At 35.0% G+C, this 13,372-nt stretch overlaps 1 protein-coding gene across 2 annotated transcripts in view; it reads left to right on the top strand.

The window, feature by feature from the left end:
* ADAM9 (ADAM metallopeptidase domain 9) overlaps nucleotides 1-13,372 on the top strand; it is a 144,126-nt gene that overhangs the window by 29,038 nt on the left and 101,716 nt on the right. For both annotated transcript variants that reach the window (XR_008421609.1, XM_019440731.2), the window contains exons 5-9: nucleotides 4,742-4,818; nucleotides 6,181-6,376; nucleotides 7,440-7,505; nucleotides 9,813-9,884; nucleotides 11,032-11,201. Coding sequence is in view for 1 of the 2 variants with exons in the window: in XM_019440731.2 (XP_019296276.1) it covers nucleotides 4,742-4,818; nucleotides 6,181-6,376; nucleotides 7,440-7,505; nucleotides 9,813-9,884; nucleotides 11,032-11,201 (581 nt within the window). In the remaining variant the exon portion in view is untranslated. The remainder of the gene's footprint in view (nucleotides 1-4,741; nucleotides 4,819-6,180; nucleotides 6,377-7,439; nucleotides 7,506-9,812; nucleotides 9,885-11,031; nucleotides 11,202-13,372) is intronic.

The raw sequence follows: 13,372 nt of genomic DNA, 5'->3' as shown, positions 1-13,372 counted from the left end.
TTATGAAATAAGATTTTTTAAAGTACATTGGAGCCTTTGGAAAGATTTATTAATAAAACCCAGTTATTTAAAAAATACTGTCAAGCTGGCAGATTAAGCAACCAAGTGATGGATTTCAGTCATGTCAAATAAGAGAGCTTCTATTATAATTGAAACTAGAAACATTTAATTAAAAATTTTTTCTTTTTAACGTTTATTTATTTTTGAGAGACAGAGAGAGACAGAGCATGAGTGGGGGAGGAGAGAGGGAGACACAGAATCTGAAGCAGACTCCACAAAGCCTGACGCAGGGCTCGAATTCATGAACCTTAAGATCATGACCTGAGCCGAAGTAGGACACTTAACCGACTGAGCTACCCAGGTGCCCCTAGAAACATTTAATTTTAGAGTGCCATGAGTTACAAGTATTATTACCTCATAGATGCTACCTCATTAGTAATAGTAGAAGGTATTTAGTTTTCTCTGGTGAGAAGAAGACAATATCAAAGCTAGACTTTAACATAAAGCACTAGAAAGAAAAACATTAGTGGTTGTGAATTGCCCCACAATAGAAAAAGTTGTAAAGTGTTGAAATTCAGCCTGTATTTTTAGTGTAAATTGCTTAATTTTTTTAAAATTTTCACCACTTCAGACTTATAGGAAAAGTTGCATGAATAATATAAAACATTCATGCGTCCCATTCACCCAGATTCCCCAAATGTTAACATTTTACTGCATTTGCTTTATCCTTTCTTTCTTCTCTATTTTTTTTCTGAAAGTTTTAAAGAGTATATTGCAAACATGGTATCACTTTACCCTTAAACACTTCATTGTTAATTCCCTAAAAACAAGGAGTTCTTTTATTTAATCAAGTACAATTCTCAAAATTAGGAAGTTAACATTGAAGTGATGCTGTTTTCTAATATACAGACCTTAATGATTTTTCTTTCTGTTTTTTGTTTTTGGTCCATCATCCCAATAATATACTTTATAGCAAAAGAAAATCCATGTTATTGTGCTGCATTCAGTGGTCATGTCTCTGTAGTCTCCTTTAATCTGGAAATCCTTTGTCTTCCCTTGTATTTCATGACAATAGCATTTTTGAGAAGTATAGGCCAACTTTTGTAAACATCCTGCCATTTGAGATTGACGTTTGCTCGTGATCAGAGTCAGGTTATGTACTTTTGGCAGGAATACCACCAAAGTGATACCGAATGGTCCTCAGTGTATCCTGTCAGGAAGCAGGGGCTGCATTTGTGCTGTTCCTGATGGTATTAATATTGATCATTTGGTTAAGAAATTGCCTGCCAGGTTTCTCTTCTATAAAGTTACTGTTTTTGCCTTTTTAATTAATATTATGGTTAGACATTTTGAGACTAATATAAATATCCTGTTACTTCTCAAATTTTTACCCACTAGTGTTAGTATGTAGTAGTTGTCTGAATTAATGGTTATGATGGTTGTTAAAATGGTGATTTCTTAATTTCATTAGTGCTTCCGTGTGAATTAGTGCTTTCTGTAAGGAAAAGATGTCCCTTCTCATTTATTTATATCAGTGCAGACTCATGGATTCTTACTTTTTCATGAGTGAGATTGAAAATCTGCATGTATGTGAGGGCATTTTTATGTTCTTTTGTGAATTGTCTGTTTGTGTCTTTTGCCCAATTTTCCACTGGGTTTTCTTTTGTTGTTGTCCCTCTAAGATTTTGTTTTTTAAATTGCGGTATAATTGACATACATTTTACTGCCTTAGTTTCAGGTGTACAACAAAATGATTTGATATTTGTATATATTGTGAAATGATCACCACTGTAAGTCTTGTTAATATCTGTTACCATAATAGTTAAAAATTTTTTTGTGTTTGTAGTGAGAACTTTTTAAGATTTATTCCCTTAGCAACTTTCAATTATACAATACAGCATTATTAACTGTAGTCACTATGCTGTCTTTAATCTAATTTTGAGTTAATTTTTATGTATGGTGTAAGATAGTGGTCTGGTTTCATTCTTTTGTATGCAGCTCTTCAGTTTTCCCAGGACCATTTATTTTTTTTATTTTTATTTAAAAAAATTTTTATTTTTATTTTTATTTTATTTTTTATTTTATTTTATTTTAACATTTATTTATTATTGAGAAACAGAGAGAGACAGAACGTGAGCATGGGAGGGGGGCAAAGAGAAGGGGAGACAGAATCTGAAACAGACTCTAGGCTCTGAGCTGTCAGCACAGAGTCCGATGTGGGCTCGAACTCAAAAACTGTGAGACTATGACCTCAGCTGAAGTCGTGATGGTCTTCACGACTTAACCAACTGAGCCACCAAGGTGCTCCTCTGAAGGACCATTTATTGAAGAGATTGGTATATTCTTGGCTCCCTTGTCAGAAATTAATTGATCATATATGTATGAGTTTATTTCTGGGCTCTCTGTTCCATTGATCTGTGTGTCTGTTTTTATGCCAACACCATACTGTTTTGACTCCTATAGCTTTGTAATATAGTTTGAAATTAGGGAGCATGATGCCTCTAGCTTTGTTCTTCTTTCTCAAGAAGAGGAAGGAGTGTCTTTATTCTATTTGGTGTTTTTTTGTGGTCCCAGACAAATCTTAGGATTATTTGTTTCATTTCTGTAAAAAATGCCATTGGAATTTTGATAAGAATTGCATTGAATCTGTAAGATTGTTTTGAGTAGTTTGGACATTTTGACAATATTAATTCTTCCAATCTGTGGTCATGGATTATCTTTCTGTTTATTTGTATCTTCAATTTCTTTCATTAATATCTTACCATTTTCTGTGTACAGGACCTTCCTCCTTAATTAAATTTGTATCTAGGTACTTTATTCTTTTTGATGGATATGGGATCGTTTTCTTAATCTTTCCTTCTGCTAGTTCATTATCAGTGAATAGAACCACAACAGATTTCTTTATATTGATTTTGTTTCCTGCAACTTTACTGAAATCATTTATTAGTTCTAACAGTTTTTTGGTGGGGACCTTAGGGTTTTCTATATATAATATCATGTCATGTGCAAATAGTGACAGTTTTACTTCTTCCTCTCTTCTGTTGGGTTTTTAATCTTTCCTCTTTGATATTTAAGAGTTCTTTATAGTTATTGTATCTCTGATACAAGTTACAAATACTTTTTCCCAGTTTGTGTATTGTGTTTTGACTTTGTTTTTTGGTGTTTCTTGCCATATAGAAGCTTGAAAAACTTTTTATGTAGTAAAAATTATCAGTTTTTTCTTTTATTGCATCTATATTTCAAGTAATAGCCTTTCTCTATACCCAGGTTAGAGAAGAATTCACTCATGTTTTCTTTTGGTTTTTATATATGATTTTATTTTTAATGTTCAGACTCTTGATTCATTAAGATTTTATTCCTATGCATGGTGTGAGGTACCGATCTAATTTTATTCTTTTATAAATGTCTAAGTGGACTGAGCACCATTTACTTAAAGGTGCATCCTTGCCGCATTGATTTGAGATGCCACTTTTATCACAAAAAGTTCCATGTGTACTTGGTCTATTTCAAGTCCCCAAATTCTGTTCCACTGGTTGTTATCCCAATGCACCACCAGTACTGTACTGTTTTTTTTTTTTTTTAATTTTTTTTTTGACGTTTATTTTTGAGAGAGAGAGAGAGCAGGGGAGGGGCAGAGAGAGAGGGAGACACAGAATTTGAAGCAGGCTCCAGGCTCTGAGCTGTCAGCACGGAGCCCAATGCAGGGCTTGAACTCACGAGCCGTGAGATCATGACCTGAGCCGAAGTCTGACGTTCAGTCGACTGAGCCACTCAGGCGCCCCTGTACTGTTTTAAATATTAAGGCCTTGTGATACATCTTAATGTTGCCTAACAATCACCTCCCCCACCCACCTTAGCTTTTTTTTTTTTTTTTTTTTTTTGTGCTTTAAAATTGTTTTAAAGAGGACAAGATCTCATCATGCAATAAAAAAATCTGATATTAGTAAGTGATATTATGCTTGTGTTTCCACTGGCCAATTTCTTCCTCAAAATTAAGGATAAAGCCTCTTTAGTTTTTTTAAGATGGCTAAATGTAAAACTAATAATAATATAATCAATATATAGTTAAGAAGAAAAAATCATCTGGTCAAAATTACTTTTTTACCACATACTGATTTTTTTCCCGCCTTGGCATCATTAGCTTGTCACAAGGTCCCCTTCTGTATTAGGTGTCATTTGGCTGCTATTGCTTCTTGGATTGACTGTGATCTAAAATGTTAAATATGATATAGGGCACCTGGGTGGCTCAGTCAGTTAAGTGTCTGACTTCAGCTCAGGTCATGATCTTGTAGTTTGTGAGTTCGAGCCTTGCATCAGGCTTGCATCGAGCCTTGCTGACAGCTCCGAGCTTGGAGCCTGCTTTGGATTCTGTGTGTCTCTGTCTCAGCCCCTCCCCTGCTCGTTCTCTCTCTCTCTCTCTCTCTCTCTCACAAACAAGCATTAAAAAAAATGTTAAACATGATATAATGGTGTCTTGTTCTGCTTCTAGGCTTAATGGTTATTGGGATAGAGCTCTTTGTGCTTAGTATCCTCTGGAAATCTGCCTAAATATTTGTATCCTTGTATAGGAGGGCAGTAGATAATCTGCAGATAATCCGAAGAACGCCATATAATAAGATGCCAGTGATATGAACAAAATTGTTAGTTTACTGACCTGAAATAATTTTATTAGCTCTATAATTTCTGTGATTATTTTAGCAATGTAACAGTATTTGAAGATAATACAGTTTTTATCATTTAGAATCATTGTCATTATCGGGGCTATGTGGAGGGAGTTTATAATTCATCCATTGCTCTGAGCGACTGTTTTGGACTCAGGTAAGGAATTTTCTTTATCATTTTTTTCCTTCTATTTCTTACCCCTTTCCCTATTTCTGTTTCCAAATCAAGTCATTTGGGGGAATTAACAATATTAGATTTACTTTGGTATTGCTGAAGGTCTTTAGAGCTATGTATCAGATATCATTCTTGGCATGTTTATTTAAGAAAATATTACAGTGGTGAGTTTCAATATCCAAAGAGAAAATTTTGTTGTTTTGAGATAGCTAAGATTTTTGCTATTAAAAAAACATACTTTAAGTCTGTGTAGTACTTTATGTTTACACAATTTTCACCTATATTTCATTTAAGTCTCACAATGCCTGTGAAAAGGGGCTCATTATCTCCATATTTAGGTGATTAAGCAAACTGGGATTTAGAGAAATTATACCACATATGAAGTAAAGTGATAATAATATTAAAATTACATTTGTTGAGGGCCTGGCAATATGATGCTGTGCTGTTTGGTTGATTACATGATTGATTGAACTAATAAATATTACTTTTAATTCTCAAACCAGCTGTATAAATGGCTGTAATTATCTCCATTTAAGTAATAACACTTACACTTACTGTGTGCCAGGCAATGTGCTAAGTATTTCACACTTATTAAATAATTTCGTTTCCAGAACAGCCCCATGTAGAATGTAACATAGAGAAGAGGTGTTAAATCATTGCTAGTAGGAACATAAAGAAGAGGTGTTAAATCCCATAGCTAGTAGGAAACTTTTGGGATTCAAACTCTGGTTCTTTGGCTCCAGACTCCATACTTCTAGCCACTCCTCTGTATTGCCTTCCATTATACAGCAGTCACTTGGAGAGGTTAACTGACTTTCAGGGGAGTGATGTTAGTAAGTAGCAGTCTTGAGCTTTATATTTAGGTCTGCATGATTCTAAAACCTAGTATTTTTCTCTAGGTAGCATGGTATAGAGAAATAAACCAACAGTCTGAGATTGGAAAAACAGAGAGATTGGGCATTAGGACTTTATTTCAGATGTTCTTCTGACTCCCTGTTTGGGTCTTCACTAGAATTCCCTGCTTACTCTTGACAGGGGTCCCTTTGACCAAAATGTTTCTAGGAATACGTCAACTACAGTTGTGGGCACTGTGCCTTTGTACATGTGTCATGGTGCTGCTGGGTTGAGAGAGGCATGTGCCTCTTCTAGTGTATTTTCATTAACTCATTTGAGTTTATGGCATTATTTTCATTGCTTCTCTTGTCATCCACTCTTTAGACTGTTGGACTGTTCTTTTCTTAAACATGTTAAGCACTGGGACTTGATTTCGTGTTTTCTAATTTCTTTTCCTGTGTATTATTTTCTTAATTCTTAAAAATTGTGTACGTATAATGCGACACTTAGAGGAATGCTACATATAGAGAATGTGAGTTACGGGATCGAACCCCTACAAAATAGCTCTCGTTTTGAGCACATCTTTTATCGAATGGATCATGTCCACAAAGAACCTCTGAAATGTGGGGTTTCCAACAAGGATATAGAGAAAGAAACCACAGACTATGAAGAAGAAGAGCCTCCTAGGATTACTCAGCTACTTCGAGTAAGGAAATATGTTTCTTCATGGCCCAGACTAAAGTGTTAAAAAATCATGTATTTTTGCATCACACCAATACTTATTGTTTTGTTTTTGCCAACTATGTGCCAGATGTTGTGGTAGCTACTGGGGAATAAAAAGATGCAGTTCCTTCCACCAAGTCGAACATAGTCAAGCTTCTATGTGTTTTAGAAATTAGGGCTTAGATCTTAAACGATATACGTATTTTTTACCACTGCTGCATTGTAGTCCATTACACTGTCTTTCAGAGAGCAGTTTATTTAGATACCTTTTACACAAACAGAATGGGGATTCTTGAGTGCTAGATTGAAGAAACAGAGAGAGATCGGGCATTATGACTTATTTCAGAGGTCTTGCAGGGACACTCGTATCCCAGTTTTGAGTCTTCACTAGAATTCGCTGCTTACTCTTGACAAGGGTCTTGCTGACCCAAGTGTTTCTAGGAATAGGTCAGCTACAGTTATCTGTGCCTTTCTATATGTGTCATGGTGCTGCTGGGTTGGGAAAGGCATGTGCCAGTTTATGGCATTGTTTTCATTGCCTCTTCAGCCGTCCATTCTTTTAGCTTTAATCATTGGAAAACATTCAAGTTTTTGCCCAATTCTGCACTATATATGAATTTCTGAAAATCACAGAATTAGTCACTTTTTGAAGTGGCAACCTTGTCCTTACTTCTGTTCTGGGTTCTTATATTCTTATAATTATTATATTTCTTTTTTCCACTCTTAACACAGTGATGGGGTTTCCCATTAAAGTGTGTGTGAGTGTGTATAATTTCAATATTAGAAAATCAGTAATTCTCCTTGGAAACCTGAATACCTCATATTATCTCTACCTAGGATTTTTCTGAGATTAGTACAGAGTTCAGTTACCACTTAAAACGACAGCAACACGTTTTTGGCTTTACTGATCTGTGTGAAGTAAACTAATCGTATGATGTTTTAAGGGACTAGTGATTAGGGTAAGACCACTATATATAAAAATCATGTAGTGTTATAACTTTTTTTTTGTTTGTTTTTTGCCTTTATGATGTTTGTGTTTTTGACAGAGAAGAAGAGCTATCCTGCCACAGACCCGCTATGTGGAGCTGTTCATTGTCGTAGACAAGGAAAGGGTAGGATTGGTGACAGTTTTTCTTCTTTTTCATGAAAAGCAGATGAGAAGTGAGCATCCCATGAAAGAAACATAAAATGTGATATATTTGTGTTGATTTTTCTTAAATGTAATTTAAAACTAGAATGACTTTCGTCCTTTAAACATGCTTGATATTCATAATCCCCCCAGAAGCCAAATGTAGTGAATGAGAGTACATCTAACTATTTTTTACTGGTGATGTCCCCCCCTTTGTTCTTTTGGGTGATTTGCTTAATTTCTTAAGTGTAATTGTACTGCCTTTTAGTTAGTGTCACCTTTTCAGATGACTTTAAAGGATTGTGTTGAAAAACCAGTTAATCAGATACTACTTTGTTGCCTAATAAAATTGCTTTGCTTTTTAGAATTTCAGCTAACCTGTACTTCCCTTTAAGAGACGGAAAACTTCCAAGTCATGGCATGCTTTAGAAGGGAATCGAGGAGAGTACTTGATCTTAGTATTTACTATTAATTTCTGTGTTCAGGATAACACCAGGGATTTTCCTTATTGATATTTAAGAATTGTGCTTAACTTAACTAAGTAATAGGTCTATTTCAGCATTTACAGGGTTGTCAGTTTTAGATATAGCTGCTGTTTAATTTAACATATAGATTATTTTAAATGTTTTGTCTGACTTTTACTGTCAGCTTTGTTGTTTGTGTGAAAAGGTTGTTTGTAGAAACTTAGCAATATTAGCAGTTTCCTTCCTGTAAGCTGCAGAGACAGTTTAGAGGATTTTTATGGTTTAAGAAAAACCTCTTATTGTGTGTAGGTTGGAAATAAATAAGCTGTGTTTATTAATAGATAGAAATGTATTCAGATTTGTTCATTATAAGTTCCTAACTCTCAAGTGGTAGACGGAAAAAGCACAGGGAGTATGACGGAGCATGAACTTTGCACCAGATAATGGATAAAAAGTTTCTGGAGAATGTTTGGACAAGTGACAAAAATAGAGATTTGAGATGTTTTTATTTATTACTCATTCCAGATAGATTTGTTATGTACTGCTGGAAACTGGTTCAAAATAAGAATGGTTCCATTTAAATCAAACCTTGTCAGATATATTAGATTTTTTGTTTGTTTAGGAGAATCATGATAAAATGCCCAACTGGTAAGATCTGATATATTCTGATATTAATGCTCTTATCTTAGAACAAAACCATACATTCTTTTAAAATTTTCTTTTTGTTATTTAGTTGGTCATATTAAAATAATGTTAAAATAGACATTTGAATTGGGGCGACTGAGTGGCTCAGTCGGTTAAGCATCCAACTCTTGGTTTGGCTCAGGTCATGATCTTATGGTTTGTGGGTTCGAGCCCTGTGTTGGCCTCTGCACTGACAACGTGGAACCTGCTTGGAATTCTCTCTCCCTCTCTCTCTGCCCCTCCCCCACTCATGCTGTCTCTGTCTCTCCCAAAATAAATAAATGAAACTTAAAAACAAAAAAGACATTTGGATTTAGCTAGGTCTTGAAGAAAAGAATAGGTCATATCAACTGTTTGTTTTAATATGGTTAAACTTTTAAATATCTATTTTGTCTACATGTAATGTCTCTATTGGTAAACATTGGTTAATCTCTCATTATTAATTTAGCCCAGAGTTTAGAAGTTATTTACTGATAATGTCTTTAGCCTAAGGGAAAAAAAGGTCAGAAAATCTGTTAAATTGTTTTTATTCCTTTATCTGTGCATTTTGATTGTTTTATTTTTTATGTATTTCATTTTATTTTTTTCATTTCATTTCATTTCATTAAGAGAGAGAGAGAGCCTGAGTTTGAGTAGGGGAGAGGAGCAGAGGTAGAGCAAGAGAATCTTGAGCAGGCTCCATACTCAGTGTGGAGCCCGATGTGAGGCTTGATCCCATGACCTGTGCCAAAATCAAGAGTCAGATACTAAACTGACTAAGCCACCCAGGCTTCCTGCATTTTGATTGTTTTAAACACTACCTTTATAAAATTTAGTTTTGAAAACATTTTTGCGTTGAAATGAGTAAAAGGAACATTAAAGAGAAAATTCATTTTAAAATGATGCTAATTTGGAGTGAATAAAGACTTCAGTAATAATAAGTCTTATTACTTATTTCACACTTGAACCTGTTTTTCTTTTATTCGTATTTAACACTAAAATGTATCCCTTAGATTTATTAATTTAAAATGCAGGTGAATGTCTAAATGCCTCCATTTTTAGTTCAGAGGAAATATTTGGGATTCTTATCTTCGTTGTAACAGATTGTAGAAATTTTTTCATAACTTACTTGGTGAAAATGATTTTCCTTTCTTGCTTTTCAGTATGACATGATGGGAAGAAATCAGACTGCAGTGAGAGAAGAGATGATCCGTTTAGCAAACTACTTGGATAGTGTAAGTTGTGTTTTCTATTCACTGGGATTATTCTAGCCTGTCTTTTCACAGTTTCAGAGCAGAATTAAAAAATTGTCTCATTTCAGGGGTTTGCTTTCTAGATTGTTTTGTAACATTTTTTATGTTTGAAAGGAATGTATGATTGTACAAAGACTTGGAGACAAGCAAGAGATTTCTTTCATATTAGGATCTATTTTATCCTCAGGGTAGATAGGCTAAGGTACTTTGGCATTTATGAAAAGATCTTTGAATTTGTACTCAATCTTATTTTGATTAAGGCTGCCTCCTTCTCTGAAATCATGATATGACTCTGTGTGTGTGTGAAAGAGAGAGAGAGAGAGGGTGGGGGGGGGGAGAGAGAGAGAGAGAGAGAGAGAGAGAGAGAGAGAGAGAGAGAAAATGCAGTAGGGAGAGCAAGAGGGAAGGAGGGAAGGAGAGAAATTTGGTTTGAGACTTTGGAGTACGTTCACCCATTGAGAGATACTGAAGAATTAGATACATGTTCTTATAAGATCATTTTACCTATAAGGTTTTTTCCCTGATGTGAATATCACGCTTAATAATAATGATGAGGACAATAGTGTTCTATTGAGTATTTATAATAGGAGACAGGTGCTTTATATTTATTGTCCTTTATTCCTCACAGTATCTCTATAAAATAAAAATGGGTTCCTTAGTGCATTATCTGAAATCTTTGGGGTGCGTGTAATTAGAATTTTAGATAAAAACTTAGAAAGGTAGTATGGTTCACTATGTATTGCGTAACACCTCTAACAGGATCTTGTGGTAGCACTTTGTTATCAAACTCATTGATACTCCTGTAGTGAAGTGTATGAATATTTACATTAAGTGAGATAACATACAGACTATAAATAGACTTGCATTAGTTGAAGGCAATTTGGAAACCAAATTTACCAAAAACTTAAAATTTTCAGTTTGTCAGATTTTGGAATGGAAGTTAAAAAAGGATTTTGAACTTCTGTTACTTTTATTTTATGAATGGGGAAACCGAGACCCTTGAGAGATTAGAATCTCATTATATTGAAGGAAATGTTTTTAAGTAGTTGTGTTATTTCATCATAAGTTTAAAGATATTCTCATATTCTTTAATATATTTTATATACTTTCATTTCTGTTTTCTTTCTAGATGTATATTATGTTGAATATTCGAATTGTGTTAGTTGGGCTGGAGATTTGGACAAATGGAAACCTGATCAACATAATTGGAGGTGCTGGTGATGTGTTGGGGAACTTTGTACAGTGGCGGGAAAAGTTTCTCATAACACGTCGGAGACACGACAGTGCACAGCTAGTTCTGTAAGTGATTTTTAAAAAAAGTACTATTAATGAAATGGTCAGAATAACTTTTGCTTATCTTCTTCTATTAGAATCATGTTTTCTTAAGGTTTTTGAGCATTCATTTGTATAAGGAGAACTTTGTATGACACCTCACAAGTGACACTAAGATAATGAGACTTCTCTTCTGTGTTGGATTCCCTGTCACCTTTGTCCCATGTCATTCCTCTTTCTTGGATTTACTCTTTCACTTTGGTGTGGCATGTTTTTTAGTTTCTTCTTATGAAAGGATATATGGAAAGAAACAACTTTTGGCTTTTTACATGTCAAAAATGTGTTTACCCCTAGGGCCTAAGTAACTCAGTCTTTCCACGGTGTGCTTTACAGTTTGCCTTGTAACTTTTTGATTCTTTGGCTGTGTGTAAAATGCTAGGCATGCAGTCTTTTTCCTTGAGAATTTTGAAGGCATGTCTCTTGTCTTTTGACTTCCAGTATCACTGTTGAGAAGCCTTAACCCATTCTGATAACGGATCCTTTGTTTATGGGTTTGTTTTCCTCCTTCTCTGGAAACTTGTAGGATCTTCTCTTGGTTCCCAGGCTTCTGAATTTTCCTGATGATATGCTTCGGTGTAGGTCTTTTATCACTCATCCTGCTGTGTTCTTAGTGGGTCATTTCAGTTTTGAAATTCATGTCCTGCAATTTTAAGAATTGTTTTCAAATTATTTTATAGATGATTTGATCCTCTTTATGTTTATTCTTTGTTCTCTTCTAAGCTTTCTATTGGGTTTTTTAAATTTCTGTTATCTTATTTTTAATGTTCAGTAGATCTTTTTGTTCCTTTTAATTTTTTTATATAATCAAGTACTGATTTCATGGATATAATAATTTTTTTGCTCTCTTTGAGATATTACTGATACATGTTTTAAAAATTTTCTTCTTCTACACAGCATCTTCATGGTACCATAATAAAACTTAAACTTATATAACTCACTTAATATAAACACATTCCAAAACTTACAGCAAAACTCTCATTTAAAACTATTTAAGGGATGCCTGGGTGGCTCAGTCGGGTAGCATCTGACTTCGGCTCAGGTCATGATCTCATGGTTTGTGAGTTCAAGCCCCACATTGGGTCTGTGCTGACAGCTCAGAGCCTGGAGCCTGCTTCGGATTCTGTGTCTCCCTCTCTTTCTGTTCCTCCCCTGCTCATGCTCTTTCTCTGTCTCTCAAAAATAAATAAATGTTAAAAAAAATTAAAACTATTTAAAACATTTCATCCTTCTTAAAAGTTATCTGACTTGAGGGGCGCCTGGACAGCTCAGTTGGTTAAGTGTCCAACTTCGGCTCAGGTCATGATCTTACAGTTCACGGGTTTGAGCCCTGCATTGGACTCTGTGCTGTTAGCTCAGAGCCTAGAGCCTTCTTTGGTTTCTGTGTCTCCCTCTCCCCTGCTCTCTCTCTCTCTCTCTCCCCCTCCCTGTCTTTCTCTTTCTCTCTCAAAAAAATGAATAAACATTAAAAAAAAATTTTTTTTTAAGTTTTCTGGCTTGAGGGCTTGCAGTTTTGAAGGCCTTAGCCTGCTGTAGCATCCTTTGCCCGTGAAAACAATAAAGCTATTATTCCTCTTTATTTCCCACAACCTCCTAAAAAACGTTTTCTAACTTGATAGGCTGGCTTCTTGCAGAAAAATGTTCTAATTTATATATTTTTGCCTCCTTCAGTGTCGAGAGTACCTAAAACTCATAGTTTTTTCCAAGGAGAAATTTCCTTTGATTTCTTTTTTTGTTATGGGAATTAATGTAGAGCAAGGTACTGAAAATGCCAAAATAATTTTTTATAGCCCTATACTCACAAAGCCTGGGTCATGACCTTTTTATTAATTTTTAGTAATATGGCACTTGCAAGTATCCTGGCAGTGAGCATGCCTTCTAATTCACAAAGGGCCAGAAAGAACAGGCCTCCAGCACATTCTCCATACCTTGCCCAACCAAACCTACCAAGCTATCTTTTCTTCTCTATCTGGTATCCATCTGTAATGTTAGAGGCATTTCCCAAATGTTTGATGACTTCTGGTTGTGTTTTTGGTTAAGAATGGGATACTAAAGAGCCTTTTGGAAGCACTGAGTACATGAGTGGGGCTTGGACACTATGGCATTAAGCAGAGGTGATCTGGCTAAAGTGTTTTCCTTGC

Source organism: Panthera pardus, unplaced genomic scaffold (assembly GCF_024362965.1).
Source record: "Panthera pardus isolate Hobbes unplaced genomic scaffold, ASM2436296v1 HiC_scaffold_13, whole genome shotgun sequence".
NCBI classification, from domain to species: domain Eukaryota; kingdom Metazoa; phylum Chordata; class Mammalia; order Carnivora; family Felidae; genus Panthera; species Panthera pardus.
The sequence above is the reverse complement of the archived record's forward strand: the minus strand, read 5'-3'. Positions and strand labels throughout refer to the sequence as shown.